Here is a 24,494-nt window from a genome sequence, read left to right as displayed (position 1 = left end):
AGATTCTGTGTCTCCAGTGGATGATACTGACAATGTGTGTTTATCAGTTTTGTTGGTATTTTTGGTCACTTGATGTATTTTGGACATGTACTGTTGGTAAGTCAAATTAAGTTGTTTGTATATAGGTTTGATGGAATGCTTGCTAAGTAGGGGCTGTTTATAATTGGTCTGTTTGTGCAGACTATTGTCTGTGTCTTTGGTAACCTTCCGTTTTCCTCGGTTGCCTGCCCCAAATTTGTCCCTAAGAATTTTTTTCTTTTTTACCTCTAATATTTTGCTTTCCCTGTTCAGGACTCTCTGTGTTGTGAGGTCTGTTAAACTTTTGAATTCTAACTCTTGTTTGTAGGGTTCTAATTTAGCGTCAAGTTCATTAATGTCATTTTCAATCTTGTTTAATTCCCCTGTGTTGTTCTCTATAAGTAGTCCTATCAGTTTCCTTGAGCAGTCTGTCAAAATCGTGTCCCATTTGGTCATAAAGGTTGGGTTGTCTCTATTGTGTGTAGGTATTTTCTTTACTTTCAGGCCCTTCGGGATTAAATCATTTTGTAAGTACCACTTGAGGGTGTAAGTGTCCCACCATAACCCTGTTTCTTTATTGATCAATTTTTCCAGTTGTAGAAATGTGTTACAGAAAGTGTTATTGTCGTCTGTCTGCCTCCCTGGTGCCACTAGTGACTCAAATATGGTCAGTGCCCTGTCTTCCCTTTTTTTCCTGAAATTGGTCAGTCCCATGTGGGATCTCTTGCTGCAGATAGCTGGTCAGAATGGTTTCTCAAAAATTGGGGTTTTTTTATCTGCGCACTGAGTCCTCTCTGCTTCGGACAAGCTGCCGTACTAAATAGGTGACCACCTACGTACGTAAATCTATAGACAGGTAATTGTACTGCGCTCAGTCCTATGTTCATCTGTAGAAGATGAAAGTTTATATACTGATAGTGTTCTGTGTAGTTGATAAGGGTAGTAGTAATAAACGATAACTGAAAGGAGATTTTGTGTCTGTGTGTACCGTTTGCCTTGTAAGTTTAATGAACAACAGACTTGAATGAAGAAATTAATAGGACTTTATTCTAATCATAAACTGACCTCCGTTATGGTGCGTTTTAGTAACAGAAAAAAATGAAAACATAAAAATAAAAATAATAATAATAAATGATAAATATTGATGCAAATTTCTAAATTGAAAAAACAAAGATAAATCAAGAATAAAAAACAGGTCAAAAATAGAAAAAAATATAAAAATAAAAATAAAAAAAGCAATGGTGCTTGAGCAAATGCTCACAGTCCGGAATGATGGGGTAGTGTGGATTTTCAAAAAAGGTCTATTAAACGTTGGTATCCAAAGTTCAGATGCAGTTCATACAATTTGCGGCGTCCCGCATAAACTTTCTCAGAGCGCTCGAGGGAGTGGATGATATCAGGGTACGTGATAGTCTATGAGGTTAGTGCAGTGCTGGATATTGTGAGCTGGCAAGGAGTGGATGAGTTAAAGCTCCGGGCTAGTTCGTCCACCTCTCCCCTGGTCCCGAGAGTCGCGCCCGTGTTCAGGCGTTCCCCTGGTACCTGATCGGTTCGAGGGACGAACAGTGCCTAGGGTTTGGGTAATCACGACCAGCGCTCTCCGGAGCGTCTGCTCGTGAAATCCCTCACCGCGTACGGAGACTCACCTGCTGCCGCTTCCTGCCGTCCACTGTGTCTCTGCACTGGCTCCCGTCCTCCTTTACAGCGTCTTCCTGGTTGCTAGGTGACGTCCTGTTGCTTTCGTTCTTCGGGGTCACGTGACCGGGATGTCCCGTCTTCCGCTCGTAGCTCTCTGTTAAATGTAGGTCCTGTTTAGCAGGGTGTATTAGTGGCTCCAACGCGTTTCAACCCCATAGGGGTCTTCCTCTGGGAGAAGTGTAGATAAGGGTTCCATTCCCTTGATCTTATGAGTCCGTGCAAGGTCACGCCCCTCATCATGTGATATCTTTATGTTCCTCTCATTGGTCCTCTTTTCTGTCTATCTAAATCAGTGTGGAATCAGTTTGATTCGATTTTTTAAAAATCAGTGGTGGTAATAGGGGATTTTCTGCCTTAGCCTCATCAACTCATTTATTACAAAAAAATGACAGAGAATTTGAAAGATTAAAGAGAATGCAACTGGGAAGAATATAGTGTGATGAGATAAGATTAATCCTAAAGTCACTTTCTGCACACTATTGATTTAACCTCATTCTCAAGATTAAGACCAAAAGGGGATAAGGTTTTTAATTCATACATCCACCTGAGCTCTGCGGTATTAATCTTGCTCGTGAAATCCCCCCCTCTCCAGTTGGCCTGTACCTCCTGTATCCCTACAAATTTCAGGGACCGTGGGTCACTTCCATGATAATATTTAAAGTGTTTCGAAAGATTGTGATCTTCTAAGCCCTTTTTAATATTACGGATGTGTTCGTTTATTCTTATCTTTAGTTTACGTATGGTCCTTCCCACGTATTGTTTTTTGCAGCCACATTCCAATAAATATATGACTTGTTTGCTGTTGCATGTAAGTCTGTTCTTTATTTTGTATTTTTTCTGGGTATTATTGGAAATGAAATTAGTAGATGGTTTAGTGCTTGACATTCCCATGTTCTTACAGGCTATGCATGTTCCACAGTAAAAGAAACCCTCTCCTGGTCCTGTCTGGTTAATGAAGGATTGTGTCATCTGTCTTGGCTGTATGTGGCTGTGTACCAATCTCTGCTTCAAATCTGTTGCTTTTCTATATACAATTTTTGGTTTTTCTTGGAGAATATCATTTAAGATCTCATCTTCTAATAGAAGCGGCCAGTGTTTTCTAATAATCTGCTGGATGGACCTTGCCTGTTGTGTGTAATCTGTAACAAACAATACCTCATTTGAATGTTGTGTGTTGACTTTTTCTTTGTATTCTAGTAGTTGGTTCCTATCCTTTTCCCCTACCTCCATAAAAGCCTCTTCTAATGTGTGAACATTGTACTTTTTCTCCTCAAATTCCCCCATAAGCTCTCTCCCCTGGGTGATGTAGTCTTCCTTTCTGGAGCAGTTTCTCCTAATTCGTGTGAATTGTCCCTTGGGGATGGATTTCAACCAGCTGGGGTGGTGTTCACTTGTGGATAGGATGTGGCTGTTCACGTCAACATTCTTCCTAAAGGTTTTGGTCTGTATTTGTCCCTCTTCCACAGATATACTAAGATCTAGAAATTCAACCCTGTCTTTACTGTATTTGGTAGTGAACTTGAGATTATTGTTGTTATCGTTCATGTCATGTTATTTTATGTCCAAGGCTGTTTCTGACTGACGCCATTCCCGGGGTCTTATTCTTGTTCCGTCTCATTGCCTGCTTTTTTGTTATTTCCTTTTTCTCTTCCTTTTCTAGCTCTCTTCACCTCTCTTTCCTCCAGCTCCTTTCCCCCCTTATTCATATCAGAGGTTTATATTTGTTTCATGATAGACTGCTATGGTGTATTGTGTTGGTTCTTATAATGTTACAAAATGGAAGAACTGCAGGACTTATGTCGTATGTTATTTTGTTCGTATTCTTTTGTTGTATGCTGTTGTTGGGGTTGGGGGGTCACACGCTGTCACACCTTGTAGTTCCCTTGCTCGCTGGGAAATGCGGGACTCCTTTCCTTGCTGTATTCAAATGTACTTCTTTTACTAAATGTGGTATTGGCTAATCCTATAGACCCTGCTACTTTATCACTGAGTAGAAAAACACATATTAAATTCCTATCCTGGAATGTGGAGGGCTTAATTACCCCTATAAAGAGGAAAAAGGTGTTACAACAACTTAAACATCTTAAACCGGACGTAGCGGTACTCCAGGAGACCCATTGGAGGGAGGGTGACAATAATAAATTGCGGGACACTTGGATAGGGGAATTCTTCTCTGCCTCCTTTACGACTAAAAAAAGGTGTGTGATGCTGCATCTTCATAAGTACCTATGTTATGTTGTCCTTGATAAATTGTATGACTCTGAAGGCAGGTTTCTATTTGTTAAACTGCGCATTGAAAACTCAATTTACACGATAGCCACTATATATGCACCCAATGGCCCGAATGGTGCCTTTTTTTTTTACCGATCTTTATGTTAAATTACAGGAATGGGCTGAAGGGGCCTTCAGTTTGGGTGGGGATTTTAATGCTACTTTGGACCCTATGTTAGACAGATCAGGTACTGGGGGGCGGGGTAGCGTGCCATCCGCATTACGATTTTTGATTTCTTCCTTGCAACTGTCGGACCCGTGGTGTCAGTATCCTGTGGAAAGGGATTACACCTTTTATTCTCATCCTCACCACACCTCCACTAGAATTTACTTTTGGCTTTTGCCTACACATTTACTTTCCAGGGTCTCTCAATCTAAGGTGGAAAATATCGCCATCTCCGATCACACCCCTACCTGGTTCACTTTATCTCTTTCTAATCCCTCAATGATTTCAATCAATTGGAGATTTCCCTCATATCTGTATGACTCCCCTGACTTCAAATTAGATTTAGAACGACATTTTCTAAATTATGTGGATGACAATCTACAACACATGGACAACATTAATTTGTTCTTGGCCGCATCAAAACCGATCATATAATTAATTATGTTGCCCATAAACGGAGAGTACTTAATCAGAGGTATATGGATCTTGGACAGGCCTTGACCGCAGCATATGCAAATATGTTGAGATCTGACATCGCCGAGACTCGCCACACACATTTGACCGCTAAACACCTTTATGACACTCTATGTACCGAGCGTGCCCAATGTGTCTTAGATTTTCAAAAGCATTGATACTTTAGATGGGGTAATAAGTCAGGCAAATTGCTGGCTAACATGGTTAGAAGTCAACGCCTCCCATTTACTGTCTTGCGTAATCTCTCAGACGGCCAGGTTTTAACTGCTCCCTCAGAAATAAGATTCTTTTTTTAATTATTTTAAGACATTGTATACTGCTCCACCGGATCACCCTTCTTTAGGTATGTCCTTCCTCAGATCGGCAGGTTCACCGGTTTTGACGGATGAGGAACATGAATCTCTTACTGCCCCTACTAATGACTTAGAAATTTTATCTGTGATAAAACGCCTAACCAATGGTAAGGCTCCAGGCCCCGATGGCTTATCCGCAGAATATTATAAAATATTGGCTCCACATATCGTCCCTCATTTACTGTAGTTGTCCTTTTTAATTCGTTCTTTCTGGCCAAGCCCCACCTCCCTCCTTTACTCAAGCCCGTATTATCCTTATACCCAAACCTGGGAAGGATCCCACTTTAATACAGTCCTACGGCCCCATATCTTTACTAAACCAAGATTTACAACTATTCACTACCTTGCCTGCACAGCGTCTACAGTTATTGCTTCCAAAGTTGCTTCACCCTTCCCAATATGGTTTTGTGAAAGGCAGGTCTTCTGTACATAATATTAGACAAGTGGTCGCTGCTCTTACCCAATCCACAAGGGTAACTGGGATAAGTTCTTTATTGGTCAGCTGTGACGCCGATAAAGCCTTTGATCAAGTTTCCTGGAACCATCTCCTTAGGCTTTGTCACCTACAAAATTTGGGTTTCTCTTTTGTCCGACTTTTTCGCCTGTTATATTCTAGCCCGACCGCGTTTCTCACGGTAAACGGCTTGAACACTGATAGTTTCTCACTCCACAGGGGCACTCAGCAGGGTTACCCCTTATCTCCCCTAATTTTCGACTTAGCCCTAGATCCCCTTATTAGGCAGTTCTACAACCATACTGACTGGCTAGGCATAAAAATTGGTCCTCATGAGCTTAAGGTCTCAGCCTATGCTGATGACTTGTTATTGTATTTTTCTAACCCTCAAGAGGCCTTCCCCAGTTTTATAAGGCTGCTTCATACCTTTGAGTCCATTTCAGGGTTCCAGGTAAATTAATCTAAAACAGAGGCCTTGGCATTACATTCAAAAGCTGTGGAGGGGTGGGATGGCCGTTTTCCTTTTAAATAGGTGCACTCCTCTCTGAAATATCTGGGACTTAATATCCCGGTGCTTCCATCTAACCTTTACACGGTTAATTTCCCGAAAGTAATCTCTCACATTATGGCAGATTTTCAATCTTGGAAACACCTCCCGCTTTCATACATTGGCAGATGCCATTTGATTAAAATGATCTTGTTCCCCAGACTGCTTTATCCTATACAAATGCTCCCTTTGATGCTTAAGGATTCAGATATTCGGTTACGGTCTACGGCCATGAGTAAATTCATATGGGCCGGGAAAAAGCCTAGAATTTTGCTTTTTAAGTTAAGCCAAAGTCAAAACTATGGGGGTATTAACTTGCCTTGTATACGCAGTTATGTTTTAGCAGCGCAATACAGAATACCGGTTGATTGGTTACAAGGATCCTCTGATTTTGTGAATACTGATTTGGAACAAGCCTTTTGTCCAAACATTCTCCTCCCTAGTATACTACATATGAAACCCACTACATATCCTCCACATGTGGCCTGTAACCTATTATTAATTAGTACTTGTATGGCATGGAGATGGTCTCGCTCCCGGATGGGCATCTCGACCTATACCACACTATTTCTTCCACTATCACATAACAAGGACTTTCAAATGCCTTACACTACTACATCTTCTGTGCTTAGGGACTGGTATTTTGGAGGTTTGCGCTTACTTTACCAGATTATAGATCCAACATCCCTTAAAGTGCTCTCCCACAATTGTTTGGTAGAGAAATTCCCTCATTTGTATATCCCCCTTTTTCTTTATTTTCAGATATGCAATTACGCTACAAAGGTGGTGTCTAAATTGTCTATATCTGACACGGCGAATGTGCTGGATGGTGCGCTACATTGCTGCCCAGGGAGGGGTTGCTATACATCTGTTATTTATGTACATATCAAACGATCCGTGAATGTTGATACTCTATCTACGGGTATGGCTACGTGGACAAATGATTTTCCATCGTTACCTCTCAAATGTATACTTTATGCCTTTGTACGATTTAATAAACTTTTGATTTCAGCATCTTATGCAGAAATGACATATCAGATCTTACATAGATCTTATATTACACCTAGGTTGCGCTGTCTTATGGGTATATCATCGACTTCTGCCTGTTTTAAGTGTCAAGCTCCTGATGCAGATCTCTATCATTGTTTATGGAGCTGCCCTGAGGTGGCCAAGTTTTGGTCGCTTGTACGTAATTATATTCAAAACGCTCTGGGTATATCTTTCGCCCTTTCTGAATGGGCCCTTTAGGATATATATCCGACTTCTAGTGGGAGGCCGCCCATGGGACACCGCAACTTAATATCAAAAATTGCTGCCGCAGGGAGGAAGACCATCCTATCACAGTGGATATCCTCTGACACTTTGAACCTTACGTTATTACTGCCTAGAATCACTCATTTATTCAATATGGATTGGTTAGAAATGTCCATTAATAAGGAGGCGAGGGCAGACAAATTTTTTCAAACCTGGTTGCCTTATATAAAAACTTTGCCTCTGGCCCAAAGAGATATAGGGGGTCATTCCGAGTTGTTCGCTCGCTAGCAGATTTTAGCAGCATTGCACACGCTAGGCAGCCGCCCTCAGGGAGATGAATCTTAGCATAGCAGAATAGCGAACGAAAGATTAGCAGAATTGCAAATAGAAAATTCTTAGCAGTTTCTGAGTAGCTCCAGACCTACTCACAGATTGCGATAAGCTCAGGCCGTTTAGTTTCTGGTTTGACGTCACAAACACGCCCTGCATGCGGTCAGCCACTCCCCCGTTTCTCCAGACACTCCCGCGCTTTTTCCTGGCACGCCTGTGTTTTTCTGCACACTCCCAAAAAATGGCCAGTTTCCGCCCAGAAACACCCACTTCCTGTCAATCACACTCCGATCACTTCAACGATGAAAAATCTTCGTTCAGACGTGAGTAAATCTACTAAGTTTTGTGCTAAAATGCTTACCGCATGCGCACTGCGTACCATGCGCATTTTTGCCTTAATCGCTCCGTTGCGAAAATCAGCAACGAGCAAAAACCTCGGAATGACCCCCATAATGCGGAAAGCGGTATTACTTACCTCCTGGTACAACTTGGAGATGCTCTCCTTGAACTGTCCTCCATTTTGAGCTCTCGTTGACACAGTTTAAAATTGATTGTGTTGTTGCCTTTTGATTTATGTGTTTGTGCGCGATGTGCAGGATGTGTGTCCCCCTCAACATTCATTTTTGTTTGTTTACCTGATATATTTCATGTATGCTTTAACTCACTTGCTGTTGCAGATCTACTTATTACTTATGCATATATTTTTTGTATGTTGTGCATTTCTTCAATAAAATGTAAAAAAAAAAAAAAAAGACTGGAGATGGAATGATTTTCATAACCTTTATCAATATTCTGTAAATGTTTAGCCCATCTATCTTTTAACCGTCTAGACGTGCGTCCAATATACTGCAGTCCGCAGTTGCATTCTAATAAATATATACAGTTTTTTGTATTGCAGGTTATAAAATCGGTAATAGCATATGTTTTGCCTGTAACCACAGAGGTGAAATTTTCCAGTTTACTAGGTTGCGTAGTGTGGCTTCTGCACATCTTACAGACTGCACATATATGGAATCCTTTGGTTTTTATCCTGCCTGATCTTTTAGGTGGCATGGCACTCTTAACTAATTTGTTTTTAAGATTAGGAGCTTTCCTATAAACAAACTTGGGGTAAGCTGGAAGAATAGTTTTTATAATAGGATCTCTTGATAGTAAGTGCCAATGACGCTTCACAATATTTTCTATATCTTTATGCTATCCATTATACAGTAGGTAGAAATAAATGTTTTTTAGATTTACTCAATCTGGCACAACCAGTGGTGCACTGTTTTATTGTGTTACATTTATCAGTTATTTTGGATTCTGTACCCCTGAGGAAGTCCTTTGGGATGAAACGCATTGGGTTTATGTTCTTCTCAACTTCTGTACTGTATAAACATCAAATAAGAATCTTGTTAGACTTAATACAAACTGCAATAACACAAAGCACCCTTCTGGGAAACTGTACAGATGTTGTCAATGTATCGCTGTGTATTTTAACAATTTCATTGTGAATAAATTTTATATACCAAATATATATATATATATATATATATATATATGTATGTATGTATGTATGTATGTATGTATGTATGTATGTATGTATGTGGGTGTGTGTGTGAGAGAGACAGAAAAATAAAAATACATGGGGGAGAGACAGAGAGAGACATGAATAGAGAGACATGAAAACTGGAATGGACTCTAGAGTGTGATTTGATAGGGAGAGCTGGGCCAGCACCTCCATGTTTTCAAGCTGTGGTGGAGGGCGGTCAGCAGGTGCCACAGTGTAATGCGTGATTGGATGCAGGGATGAAGGTGGCCCTTGAGGCAGTGCAGGCCCATTGGAGATGACATCATCGCCAAACGCTGGTGAGCCACCTCTCCATAGGGTATTAATGAGACCTGTGTTGGATGACTTGGGTCACCCATTCATACTGTTCATAAGCCAAGTCCTTCCAGGACCAACCCAGCTCACTAACCAGGTTGGATTCCAGGGTCATTGAACCTGGGTTATCTTTAGGGAAGTCTTTCACACTGATCTGCAACCCAGATTAACCAGGCAATAACCTGGGTTATTGCAGTGGTGTGAAAGGGGTATTAGTGTATCCTGTGCACCCCACTATGGTACTGTACTTTACAGCACCCATCAACTTGGCAGGTCCCTGATGTGCCACATTTGCACCCCATACACGTATGGACTCTTGGTAGTAACTTCTTCGGCATAACTTCCCAAATGCACAATTTCCAAGTAGTTTCCATCTCCTACAATTTTAGCCCAACACACACACACTGCTGGTGCCTATCTCCTGCATAACCTCCCTCCACAAACACTCCCAAGTGGTGCCCGTCTCCTGCAAACCAATCCTCCGCCTCACACACACTAAGCGGTGGCCATCTCCTGCATACTCCAACACACACACACTCCAAGTAACACATATCCTGCATAACCCCCCTCCCACACCCACACTCTCCTGGCAGTGCTAATGCGCCTTAGCTCTGCCACTTCTTCTCACGCTGTACCAACCCCTGCCATCTATCATGTTATCTCCACCCTCACCTTATTTTGCAGAAGAGGGTCCTGGTCCAGACACAGCAACTGCAGCATTGAGCGTTGCAAATGATGACAGCTCCACCTCATATCAGTTAGTCCATCACTGCTGTAGTTCCCTCTCAGCTCTTCTTCAGGGGTGGTCATCACTGTAGCTATGCAATGATTCAGGGAGCAATCATTCTAACTCAGCAGAATTACTGGAGGAAATGGGACAAGATAAATCCTGATTGGATGGTGGGACAGTGGTGGGCAGGGAGATATGGGAAGGTCCTGTAATGTTATACGCTGTGCTGAGCCTGCTGTGTCTGCTTGGAAATGTTGTTCTGGTTGTATGGTTAATGTGATCATTAGTTCTATGGCCGGACGAGCAGCATATAGTGTCAGACTCATTTTAATGTCACCAGATGTGGGCTGCAGTTCAATGTATTGGCTGCACCACCACTAGTTCTGCCCCTGAGATCAATGTATGAAAAACCGATCAAGAGATTCTAAGAAACATTGAAAATGTTATTTATAATTTTTATCACCTACAGATGACTTTCTTTGGAAACAAGATTCAGCTCTGATAAGAAGAATAATGATGGTAGATCCGGTCCTAGATGATCTGCTGGACCAGGAGCTGCTGACACAGGAGCAGTACAATGATTTGTGTAACAAACCAACATCTGAGGACAAGATGAGAGACCTGTGTCATACAGTGCGCTCCTGGGGTGACCATGGCAAGAAGGAAGTGGCAATAGCTCTGAGAAAACACAACCGCTATGTAATGGAAGACATGGATTTAGAGTATCAACTGATGCCAGTCTTTCAGGGCATGCTCTGTAAGTTTTTTTGACACTATATTCTAAATAGTTATTATTGTCTGAGATATATCATTAACACTAAATTATATAACTATGCCAAAAGTCGGTGCATAGTCATTTACGGACTATACTTTTGTACACATTAAAGGGATTGTGACTAAATGATATACCTGTGTTAGGGATATTCTGTTTGTTTAGCAATATCCTTCAGTTGTCTGATGATTCTTGTACCAGCTGCTGGGAGTCAGAAATCAAGACACAAACACGTAATCTTAAGTCAAAGCTGATTCTGAGCTCTCGCTCATTTACTTTCCAGGGGGTTTTATGGCAAAGTTTTCACATAATGAATATATCATGAATATGTCACAAAGGGGTTTGGTAATGACTACAAATTTCTACAGAATACAGAGAATACTAGCAAGCATCATATGATGAAGTTTCTGTTATATCAGCAAGTCTTCATGAGTCTTGGGGGGGGGGGGGGGGGATCAGGACTCCCCTACCAGTAGTCAAAAAGAGAATAAATTATTTTTTGTTTTTTGAAAACATATATTGGGGCAATAACAGAACAAATAGACAAAATGATCAGTCATCAGACACGGTTTTGTAAGATGTCAACGAAAGGCCATCAAACAGTTGTACTATATGAGTGCGCTGCAAAGGAGCTAAGGATTCCACCAGGGGGCCCCATTTCTTATAAAAGAGGGTTACTTTGGTACCTAAATCTGGCAAGGTGGATTGCCTCTCAAAGTATAATAGTGTTATCAAAGAGGATTTCAAAACTTCCAACCTTGGGGGGGGGACGCACAGATCCATTGAGTTAAAATCAGTTTATTCCCAACTGTAAGAATCACCCATAATAGGGGAATAAAATTTGAGTGAGAGCGAGGTAAGTTCCAGGTCGAAACAAACATGCCCAGAAAGGAATCCGGAGTCAGGGGGATGTTAATACCAAAAGTGTGGCTTATGTACCATTGTACCTTGTGCCAAAACTTCATTATCTTGGGGCAATGCCAGAAATTATGCATAAAGGAGGCATCTGGTGCCTTACACTTGGGGCACCTGCCTGATTCCGCAGGAACCATGTTTCCACCTTCCTGGCGATATATAGGCTCTGTATAAAAACTTGTAATGTGTTTCCTGCAGTTGGGAAGAGTGTAACACTTTAAATACATTTGGTACAACTTTAAAAGGTATCTGCCCAAGCTACATCCCGTGAAAAATCAACACTCCACCTCTGTGACCAAAGTAACCACATCTTATTTAACTTCTTATCCATAGGTAGTAGATACCAGTAAATCCATTGGGTCTTGAAACCTTGTTTGTTCGTCCTAGTGAGCAAAGCTACCAGGGGATCAGGCCCATCCTCGGACCTCCACACAGGCATAGGACTGGACATAGTGGTGAAGTTGGAGATACATAAAAAAGTCTGAGCAATGAAGTCCAAACTTCTCCACTAGGTCCTGAAAGGAGTACAGAACACCTCCTGGATCAAAAACATCTCTCATCATTCTGTTTCCAATTTTGAAACCTGATGTTTTCCAAAGCCGGTGTAAAACAAGGGTTGCCCAAAAATGGAATAAATCTAGATTGCCCAGGATGTCTATCTAAGGCAAAATTTATGGTCACCCAAGCTTGGTAAGTATCCCAAAATAGTATATTGTTCTAGACACTTAAGGGTAACAGATTTTTGGGGGTATGTATCAGTGCACGCAGATCATACGGTGCCACAAGGGCTTGTTCAATATCATAGTTAGCATAGGTGGAAGACTCTAATAGCCAATCTGAAAGGTATCTAAAAGAAACTGCCCTGGAGAACGCTGCTAAATCCGGTACCTCTTGGGTTTCTTAAGCTTGAATTTGGATAGGGCTATGCGGGATTGTTTTCCACTCCATAAAAATTTTGTGAATAGTCTGTCATAAGCAAAAAGATCACAGTTGTTAAGTGGAAGAGGTAATAATTGAAGAGCACAAGAAATCTTAGGGAATATGATGCTTTTTAGTACGGCTACTCTACCTAGTAAGGAGATAGGGAGCGTAGGCCAAGAAAATAAAGATTGCGACACCTTAGTCAGGATAGGAGAAAAATTTACTGAATAAAGATTTGAAAGCTCTATAGGGATAAGGATGCCCAAGTATTTAAGTGTGGAAGTGTTAAATGTAAATTGCAAAAGGACAGGAGAGGAGGCCATGTGTAATGCGGAGGGGTTAAGTGGTAAAAGTTCAGATTTAGACATATTAATTCTATATCCAGGAAAGGAGCCGAACTTGAATAGCAAGGACATTATGGCTGGTATCGATTTGTGGGGGTCTGTAATAAACAATAACATGTCGTCAGCAAAAAGGCTTAATTTCAATTATTGATGACCGATAGAAATTCCAGAAAACTGCGGGAGTTCTCTCAAAGCTACAGCCAGAGGTTCTATAGCTAGGGCGAACAGTAAGGGGGATAGGGGGCAGCCCTGTCGGGTACCTCTATGCAATTGCACTGGTTCAGAGATATAGCCATTGCAGAGTATACGTGAGCTCGAGGAGACATACAGGGTCTGCAGCACACTGGAGAGGCCCAGCGGAAACCCAAAGTGTGATAACGTAGTAAACAGATGATCCCAACTGACTAAATCAAAAGCTTTCTCAGCATCTATAGACAATATAAAGTGTGGGTTCTGGTCCCCACTGAGCCCCACCCAGTGCGCCGCAGCCAGGACTTTTCGAATATTGTTAGAGGAGTGCCGCCCAGTGATAAATCCAGTCTGGTCTATATGAATTAAAAAGGGTAAAAGGGGTTTTAACCTGTCTGCTAGAATTTTTGTAAATAATTTGTAATCTACATTAAGCAGTGAGATGGACCTATAGCTGCCCGGGAGATTAAGGTCTTTCCCCGGTTTAGGTAGAAGACGAATCATGGCGTCATTAAAGTATCGTTGGATTTTATGGGAACACAAAATAACGTTGAACACGTCCGTCAGGGTTGTAACTATGCGAGAATGTAGGATTTTATAAAATTCCCCTGAAAAACCATCGGGACCTGGAGTCTTACCTGGCTTCAATGACCTTATTGCTTTCTCAACTTCTGGAAGAGTAATTGGAGCACAGATGCCATTAGCCAGAGAAGAATCAAGAACCGGTAACTGCAGAGACTGGCAAAAAGAAGATTTAGAATCCAAGTCAATCTGGGGGTTTGCATATATATCCGAGTAAAAACCGGAAAGCACAGCCGCTATATCTCTAGATTCTGTAGCAAGAGAAGCATCAGGGCGTTTAAGCTCCTGTATAAGCGAGTCTGGAGAAACTCCCTTTAATAAATTTGATAACATTCGTCCTGTTTTATCTCCAAACCGGTGAAACCTATGATTTTTATGGAAGGCATATCTATCGCCTAAGGTTTTTAAAGTGGCCTCAAAGTGGGTTTTAGCTGCAAGGTAGAGATGTCTGGAGGATAATGTGGGTTTCATCTTAAAAGTAGTACAAGTCTCAGTCAATGTCTGTTGGGCTAATTTACAAGTGTCAGCAAACTGCTTTTTGCGGCGAGATACAAATTCTGTTATACGACCTCAAAGAACAGCTTTTGTGGCCTGCCAAAAAAGTTGAGAGTCAGTTAGAGCCATGTCAGCATTTTCCTTTTGAAAGTCCTCCCAAAACACTATCAATTGTTCCCTAAAGGAAACAGAGGAGGCAAAATCAGTAGGAAATCGCCACCTCCTAAAAGCACCCACATCCAGAGAAGTAGAAAATTCCCCCCAAACCAAAGAATGATCAGAGATGGCAATAGGTTCTATACTAGTCTACACCGAACTGGGGATTAAAGAATCAGACAATAGGAGGAAGTCTATACGTGACAATGTATGATGAGCGGCAGAGAAACATGTAAATTCCTTCTCCATAGGGTGAAAGAATCTCCACACATCAGTAGTCTTCGATTGTTGCATTATATATGGAATACCATTTCAGGACCAGGTGTTTTTGTGAATCCGCTAACCCTGGACCAACCACAGGTGTAGGTGCTGGGGTATGATGAAAGCAGGGAGGACGAAGAAAGTTACGTTTCATATATTTATTGTAAGCAACAATTTCAGTAAAAGGTTAAATGACAAATTATAAATCACTGTATATAAACTGACGTATTGCATATGTGGTAGAAATGATAAATTGAGAGAATGTTCATAGAACTGAGATTTAAACAGGTTTATGAATGCATGATGAATTGTACAAAAGAAACAAGCTTTGATGCTGAACTGTAAATTGTGTTAACTGGATAATGCAGACATGAATAAGTAACTGTAGAGATTTGTAATGAAGTTTAAAGATTTAACTGAAAGACTGAGAAGAATTGTCCTTGATTGTAGCACACAGAAAACAAAGTACTGAAATGGGTTACTTGCGAGTTCTGAAGATCACTGTGAAACTGCAGCAGACGACAATGGTGATGAAAGGGTTAAGTTTGGTGCAGAGCAAACGAACAGCTGATGTTAGTAGAATCCTCCAAAGTCTGTGTGGTTGAAGCAGGCAGACAGGGTAACCTCATACAAGACTCTGGGAATCCAATAGTTTGCCACTGGGTGAGTGATTGACAGCACAGCAGGGAGCTGGTGGATCTTCAGCAGTGAAGGCTGCAGACGGACCTCTGGGAGCGGAGGCGATATCTGGACCACGGGAATCACACAGGAATGCACAGAGAGAGCACAGAGCTAAGGCATAGCGTAGATACAACGAAGCACTGGCTCCGAGTAGCATAATCCCAGCCTACTTAAAGGCAGCACAAGCACGGAATTGGCTACACATAATCCCAGCCTACTTAAAGGCAGCACAAGCACGGGATTGGCTACACTCACCCACAGGTGTTTTCACAAGTGCTCTGAATTGCTATTTGGTCTCCAACATGGCCGCCTCCTATACTGCAGACACACAGCGGTGCCTTTGGCCATTCGGTCCCTGCACTCCCAAGCTCCTGCATCACCTGTGCCTCCGATCGCGCCGCGTCCCTACACGGCCGCACAGCACCGCAAGCAACCGCACCGGCAACGGATGAACCCCAGAACCCGCAGAGGTGAGAGATTGGTTCGTGACATACCAAGCTTGTTGGGGGGATCTCGAGTGTGTGGAAGAATTTGTATCCAGTATTTTCGAGGATATCATATTGAAATCCCCACCTATAATTAACGACATAGATAAATACGGGAGAAGTTTTGAAATGAGTAGGCGGATAAATTGTTTACTTATTGGGGGCATAAACGGCACAGAAAACATATCTCATATTATAAACATCAATTTCCAGTACTATAAACCGGCCTTCTGGGTCTGGGACAGATGTTATTATCTGGATCTGGAGTCGGGATCTGGCTAGAATCATAACACCTCTAGCTTTTGTGGAATAGGGGGCATCAGAAAGAACACGCCAGCCTAAAGTACCCAATTTTTGGGCTTTGGGGGAGAGGAGATGTGTTTCCTGCAAGAGTACAAAATCTAGCTTCAATTTATTCCGGTACATAAGACATTTTTTTCTTTTGATCCAGGTCGCTACTTTAAGAGTAGCCATAAATTCGTCTTATATTGAGAAAGACAGACAGACAATATATAAAACAGTGTAATAATAATATCAATTCGTGAACAGAAAAGTAAGGAAATACTGGGGGGAACCTGAGGAAGGGGGAGGGGGACACAAGACAACCAGACATACCCAGCCACACCAAAACAACACATAAACATATTAACAGTAAAACAAAAAACACAGTTTCAGAGAATTCCTTTCTTGGAAAACGCTGAATTCTCTCTTCAGGAAAGGAAGGCCTTGCACTATGCAGCGTGGAGGTACTCACTCCTAGCCACCACCACCTATCATAATCAAAAATAAGAATTTACTTACCGATAATTCTATTTCTCGTAGTCCGTAGTGGATGCTGGGGACTCCGTAAGGACCATGGGGAATAGCGGCTCCGCAGGAGACTGGGCACAAATAGTAAGCTTTAGTACTACCTGGTGTGCACTGGCTCCTCCCCCTATGACCCTCCTCCAAGCCTCAGTTAGGATACTGTGCCCGGACGAGCGTACACAATAAGGAAGGATTTTGAATCCCGGGTAAGACTCATACCAGCCACACCAATCACACCGTATAACTTGTGATCTGAACCCAGTTAACAGCATGATAACAGAGGAGCCTCTAGAAAAGATGGCTCACTACAACAATAACCCGATTTTTGGTAACTATGTACACGTATTGCGGACAATCCGCACTTGGGATGGGCGCCCAGCATCCACTACGGACTACGAGAAATAGAATTATCGGTAAGTAAATACTTATTTTCTCTGACGTCCTAGTGGATGCTGGGGACTCCGTAAGGACCATGGGGATTATACCAAAGCTCCCAAACGGGCGGGAGAGTGCGGATGACTCTGCAACACCGAATGAGAGAACTCCAGGTCCTCCTCAGCCAGGGTGTCAAATTTGTAGAATTTTGCAAATGTGTTTGCCCCTGACCAAGTAGCAGCTCGGCAAAGTTGTAAAGCCGAGACCCCCCCGGGCAGCCGCCCAAGAAGAGCCCACCTTCCTTGTGGAATGGGCATTTACAGATTTAGGCTGTGGCAGGCCTGCCACAGAATGTGCAAGCTGAATTGTACTACAAATCCAGCGAGCAATCGTCTGCTTAGAAGCAGGAGCACCCAGCTTGTTGGGTGCATACAGGATAAACAGCGAGTCAGATTTTCTGACTCCAGCCGTCCTGGAAATATATATTTTCAGGGCTCTGACAATGTCTAGCAACTTGGAGTCCTCCAAGTCCCTAGTAGCCGCAGGCACCACAATAGGTTGGTTCAGGTGAAACGCCGACACCACCTTAGGGAGAAACTGAGGACGAGTCCGCAGTTCTGCCCTGTCCGAATGGAAAATCAGATATGGGCTTTTGCAAGATAAAGCCTCTAACTCTGACACTCGCCTGGCCGAGGCCAGGGCCAACAGCATGGTCACTTTCCATGTGAGATATTTCAAATCCACCGATTTGAGCGGTTCAAACCAATGTGATTTGAGGAATCCCAAAACTACATTGAGATCCCAAGGTGCCACTGGAGGCACAAAAGGGGGCTGTATATGCAGTACTCCCTTGACAAAAGTCTGGACTTCAGGAACTGAAGCCAATTCTTTCTGGAAGAAAATCGACAGGGCCGAAATTTGAACCTTAATGGACCCCAATTTGAGGCCCATAGACACTCCTGTTTGCAGGAAATGCAGGAATCGACCCAGTTGAAATTCCTCCGTCGGGGCCTTCCTGGCCTCGCACCACGCAACATATTTTCGCCAAATGCGGTGATAATGCTGTGCGGTCACATCCTTCCTGGCTTTGATCAGGGTAGGAATGACTTCCTCTGGAATGCCTTTTTCCTTCAGGATCCGGCGTTCAACCGCCATGCCGTCAAACGCAGCCGCGGTAAGTCTTGGAACAGACAGGGTCCTTGCTGGAGCAGGTCCCTTCTTAGAGGTAGAGGCCACGGGTCCACTGTGAGCATCTCTTGAAGTTCCGGGTACCAAGTCCTTCTTGGCCAGTCCGGAGCCACGAGTATAGTTCTTACTCCTCTCCGTCTTATAATTCTCAGTACCTTGGGTATGAGAGGCAGAGGAGGGAACACATACACTGACTGGTACACCCATGGTGTTACCAGAGCGTCCACAGCTATTGCCTGAGGGTCCCTTGACCTGGCGCAATACCTGTCCAGTTTTTTGTTGAGGCGGGACGCCATCATGTCCACCTTTGGTTTTTCCCAACGGTTCACAATCATGTGGAAGACTTCTGGATGAAGTCCCCACTCTCCCGGGTGGAGGTCATGCCTGCTGAGGAAGTCTGCTTCCCAGTTGTCCACTCCCGGAATGAACACAGCTGACAGTGCTATCACATGATTTTCCGCCCAGCGAAGAATCCTTGCAGCTTCTGCCATTGCCCTCCTGCTTCTTGTGCCGCCCTGTCTGTTTACATGGGCGACTGCTGTGATGTTGTCTGACTGGATCAACACCGGCTGACCTTGAAGCAGAGGTCTTGCTAGGCTTAGAGCGTTGTAAATGGCCCTTAGCTCCAGTATATTTATGTGAAGTGATGTCTCCAGGTTTGACCACAAGCCCTGGAAATTTCTTCCTTGTGTGACTGCTCCCCAGCCTCTCAGGCTGGCATCCGTGGTCACCAGGACCCAGTACTGAATGCCGAATCTGCGGCCCTCTAGAAGATGAGCACTTTGCAACCACCACAGAAGAGACACCCTTGTCCTTGGGGACAGGGTTATCAGCTGATGCATCTGAAGATGCGATCCGGACCATTTGTCCAGCAGATCCCACTGGAACGTTCTTGCGTGGAATCTGCCGAATGGAATCGCTTCGTAGGAAGCTACCATCTTTCCCAGGACTCTTGTGCATTGATGCACTGAGACTTGCCCTGGTTTCAGGAGGTTCCTGACTAGTTTGGATAACTCCCTGGCCTTCTCCTCCGGAAGGAACACCTTTTTATGGACCGTGTCCAGAATCATCCCTAGGAACAGCAGACGTGTCGTCGGAATCAGCTGCGATTTTGGGATATTTAGAATCCAGCCGTGTTGCCGTAGCACTACTTGAGATAGTGCTACTCCGACTACTAACTGTTCTCTGGATCTTGCTCTTATCAGGAGATCGTCCAAGTAAGGGATAATTAAAACGCCTTTTCTTCGAAGAAGAATCATCATTTCGGCCATTACCTTGGTAAAGACCCGGGGTGCCGTGGATAATCCAAACGGCAGCATCTGAAACTGATAGTGACAGTCCTGAACCACAAACCTGAGGTACCCTTGATGAGAAGGGTGAATTGGGACATGGAGGTAGGCAACTTTGATGTCCAGAGACACCATATAGTCCCCCTCTTCCAGGTTCGCGATCACTGCCCTGAGTGACTCCATCTTGAATTTGAACCTTTGTATATAAGTGTTCAAAGACTTCAGATTTAAAATAGGTCTCACCGAGCCGTCCGGCTTCGGTACCACAAACAGCGTGGAATAATACCCCTTCCCCTGTTGCAGGAGGGGTACCTTGATTATCACCTGCTGGGAATACAGCTTGTGAATTGCCTCCAATACTGCCTCCCTGTCGGCGGGAGACGTTGGTAAAGCAGACTTCAGGAAACGGCGAGGGGGAGACGTCTCGAACTCCAATCTGTACCCCTGAGATACCACCTGAAGGATCCAGGGGTCCACTTGCGAGTGAGCCCACTGCGCGCTGAAATTCTTGAGACGGGCCCCCACCGTGCCTGAGTCTGCTTGTAAGGCCCCAGCGTCATGCTGAGGACTTGGCAGAAGCGGGAGAGGGCTTCTGTTCCTGGGAACTGGCTGTCTGTTGCAGTCTTTTTCCCCTTCCTCTGCCCCAGGGCAGAAATGAGGAGCCTTTTGCCCGCTTGCCCTTATGGTGACGAAAGGACTGCGCCTGATAAGACGGCGTCTTTATATGCTGAGAGGCGACCTGGGGTAAAAATGTGGACTTCCCAGCTGTTGCCGTGGCCACCAGGTCCGATAGACCGACCCCAAATAACTCCTCCCCTTTATAAGGCAATACTTCCATATGCCGCTTAGAATCCGCATCACCTGACCACTGTCGCGTCCATAAACTTCTTCTGGCAGAAATGGACAGCGCACTCACTCTTGATGCCAGAGTGCAAATATCCCTCTGTGCATCTCGCATATATAGAAATGCATCTTTTAAATGCTCTATAGTTAACAATATACTGTCCCTATCCAGGGTATCAATATTTTCAGTCAGGGAATCCGGCCAAGCAACCCCAGCGCTGCACATCCAGGCTGAGGCGATCGCTGGTCGCAGTATAACACCAGTATGTGTGTATATACATTTTAGGATATTCTCCAGTTTTCTATCACCTGGTTCCTTGAGGGCGGCCGTATCAGGAGACGGTAACGCCACTTGTTTTGATAAGCGTGTGAGCGCTTTATCCACCCTAGGGGGTGTTTCCCAACGTGCCCTAACCTCTGGCGGGAAAGGGTATAATGCCAATAATTTTTTAGAAATTATCAGTTTTTTATCGGGGGAAAACCACGCTTCATGACACACCTCATTTAATTCATCTGATTCAGGAAAAACTACGGGTAGTTTTTTCACACCCCACATAATACCCTTTTTAGTGGTACTTGCAGTATCAGAAATGTTTAAAACCTCCTTCATTGCCGTGATCATGTAACGTGTGGCCCTACTGGAAGTCACGTTTGTCTCCTCACCGTCGACACTGGAGTCAGTATCCGTGTCGACGTCTGTATCTACCATCTGAGGTAATGGGCGTTTTAGAGCCCCTGATGGTTTTTGAGACGCCTGGACAGGCACTAGCTGATTAGCCGGCTGTCTCATGTCATCAACTGTCTTTTGTAAAGAACTGACATTGTCACGTAATTCCTTCCATAAAGCCATCCACTCAGGTGTCGACTCCCTAGGGGGTGACATCTCTATTATAGGCAATTGCTCCACCTCCACATCATTTTCCTCCTCATACATGTCGACACAAACGTACCGACACACAGCACACACACAGGGAATGCTCTGATAGAGGACAGGACCCCACTAGCCCTTTGGGGAGACAGAGGGAGAGTATGCCAGCACACACCAGAGCGCTATATGTATATAAAGGGATAACCTTATATAAGTGTTTCTCCCCTATATAGCTGCTGTATTGTTAATATTACGCCAATTAGTGCCCCCCCTCTCTTTTTTACCCTGTTTCTGAAGTGCAGGACTGCAGGGGAGAGCCTGGGAGACGTCCTTCCAGCGGAGCTGTGAGGGAAAATGGCGCCTGTGTGCTGAGGAGATAGGCCGCCGAGAAGGGGGCGGAGCCTTTCTCCCACTTTTTGTGGAAATCTGGCAGGGGTTAAAATTCATCCATATAGCCCAGGGGCTATATGTGATGCATTTTTTGCCAGCCAAGGTGTTTCTATTGCTGCTCAGGGCGCCCCCCCCTAGCGCCCTGCACCCTCAGTGACCGTAGTGTGAAGTGTGCTGAGAAGCAATGGCGCACAGCTGCAGTGCTGTGCGCTACCTTGTAGAAGATAGGATGTCTTCTGCCGCCGATTTTCCGGACCTCTTCTTGCTTCTGGCTCTGTAAGGGGGCCGGCGGCGCGGCTCTGGGACCGAGCTCCAAGGCTGGGCCTGTGATCGGTCCCTCTGGAGCTAATGGTGTCCAGTAGCCTAAGAAGCCCAATCCACTCTGCACGCAGGTGAGTTCGCTTCTTCTCCCCTTAGTCCCTCGATGCAGTGAGCCTGTTGCCAGCAGGACTCACTGAAAATAAAAAACCTAAAACTAAACTTTTCACTAAGCAGCTCAGGAGAGCCACCTAGTGTGCACCCTTCTCGTTCGGGCACAAAAATCTAACTGAGGCTTGGAGGAGGGTCATAGGGGGAGGAGCCAGTGCACACCAGGTAGTACTAAAGCTTTCTATTTGTGCCCAGTCTCCTGCGGAGCCGCTATTCCCCATGGTCCTTAAGGAGTCCCCAGCATCCACTAGGACGTCAGAGAAAAGGGAGTACTGGTTACCCAAACATAAATATATGACCAGAGGAAAGGAAAGAACAGTACGGAGACTGCCCCTGTCTGAAGACATGTCCAGAGTCAGACAAGGTGTACATGACTGCAAAACATTAGGGAAAAATAAAAATGACAAGGGCACTGCAGAAACGAACAGCTATCATGTGTAAATTGGCAAATTACACATTATCCATGAAATTCTTGGGTCAACATAGTTGGCCTCATTCTCGGAACGATTTGCTTCAGAGATATATGCCTCTGCATCCTCAGGAACTGTGAAATCTTTATATAAGGCACTTTCAAATACCCGCAATCTCGCCGGATATAGCAAGGCGAACTTACGCGCCGCTTGGCCCAATTTAGAACAGGTAGGGGGAAAAGCTTTACGCAGCCTGGTAAGCTCAGCGGAATAGTCTTGGAACACTAAGAGCCGAGATTCTTCCCAAATGAGATCCTTCTTCTTGCGTGATGCAGACCACAGGGCTTCTTTGTGTAAGAAGTTGAGGCATCGAAACAGCACCGGTCTGGGTCTAGCAGAGGAAGACATACGCACAGGACACATCCTGTGGGCCCTTTCCACAACTAAATCAGAACAAATGTCAGGTATCCCCAATAAATCAGGCAGGGTATTACGCAGAAAGTCATACAACGCGGGTCCTTTGATGGCTTCCGGAAGGCCAATCAGACGGAGGTTATTTTGCCTCGATCTATTCTCGAGATCGTCCAACTTCGCCCTCAGCAGTGCATCAGAATCCTGTAACTTGATCATACCCTCCTTCATGTCAGCTATAACTTGGAAATTTTGCCCAGCAGTGTGTTCAACATGAGAGATATGTTTAGAAAGTTGTTTACACTGACTCTTTATAACAGTAACTGCTTGTTGCAAAGCTGCAGCATGTGTTTGTGCTTGTTCCTGGAGCAGGGGCTGCACTGTCTCTCTCACTGCTTTAACTATATCTTGGTAGTACAGAGGAAGGTCAGGGGGCTGCTCAACATTGGGAGGCTGTTTACCTGACCTTTTTTAAGCAGGTCCGTCAGCCTGTGGTCCAGAGTCAGGGTCCCCGGCATCAGGCTGAGTGGCAGGTGCCATTTTGGATGTGGACCCACGATCAGGATCGGGCCACGAACGGGCTGATTTCCCTGGCATCCCGGCAAGGAAGCGATCCATACACAGGGGGAGCATCCTGAGGCAGGTATGGGGTGCTGTAAGGGGGTGTTTAGATGCCTGGAAACGGCGTGTAGCAGGGTAGATAGGTGGCTGGCACTGGAGCTGGCTCAGGGAGCTGCTACTCCATGCAGCACCAAACAGGAAGTTCGAGCCTTTGTATCTTATGGTTGTTCCTCAAGGTTTCTACAGGGTTGTGTGGCTGGAACATTCCATATAGTATCTGCTACAAGCTGCTCAAGGTCCAAAACACATATTTTTCAATATTTGATTTGCAAGCATCTAATTTAACCCTTATATCTCCCTCCTTTTCATAATATAAAAATATACCATAGTTGCCAGATATAGAAAGGGGGTTTCCTCACCACCCTATGGTACCTACTTTTGAACTACCCAGACAATCCCTGAGTAGCAAGGGCATTAACCATTCAATACCAAGGATGGCTTAGATTCCACCCTTCCTACCCTAGCAGAGCCTTTTCTTCATATGCCTTGCGCAAGCGTGTGAGTTTCTTTCTGAGGAAACAGGACATATAGCAATTTATAAAAACAAGTATCACCATAACAGCTATAATTGCCAAAAGCGGGTGCTGAATATATGACACAAACTTTTCATTGAAGGAGAATATCCAGTAAATATATCCCACCAATGGTGTTCCAAGTTCTCCCTCAGTTTGTGTGCTATCTTTACTATTTGATTACCTTCCACTACAGTCTGCATAAGAGCCTGATAGTTGGAGTAATTAACTTCCTTTAAATGTTCTTCCAATTTTCCTAATAATTTATAAGGACTTAACAGCAACTAATATTTGGCACACTATCTTAGAATGTGAGTGTGGCATTGGGAGATTGTATTATAATCATTTTTGCGGTCTTCTGGGATATTAAAATCTCCATAATAACGCCCCC

The 24,494-nt window shown here is 44.1% G+C and overlaps 1 protein-coding gene across 3 annotated transcripts in view; it reads left to right on the top strand.

The window, feature by feature from the left end:
* LOC134945751 (uncharacterized) overlaps positions 1-24,494 on the top strand; it is a 708,129-nt gene that overhangs the window by 348,778 nt on the left and 334,857 nt on the right. For all 3 annotated transcript variants that reach the window (XM_063935217.1, XM_063935218.1, XM_063935219.1), the window contains one exon: positions 10,629-10,916. In XM_063935217.1, coding sequence (XP_063791287.1) covers positions 10,629-10,916 — 288 coding nt within the window. The remainder of the gene's footprint in view (positions 1-10,628; positions 10,917-24,494) is intronic.

This window comes from Pseudophryne corroboree, chromosome 7, assembly GCF_028390025.1.
Source record: "Pseudophryne corroboree isolate aPseCor3 chromosome 7, aPseCor3.hap2, whole genome shotgun sequence".
Classification (NCBI taxonomy): Eukaryota; Metazoa; Chordata; class Amphibia; order Anura; family Myobatrachidae; genus Pseudophryne; species Pseudophryne corroboree.
Note: the sequence above shows the minus strand (reverse complement) of the source record. Positions and strands in the feature narration are given on the sequence as shown.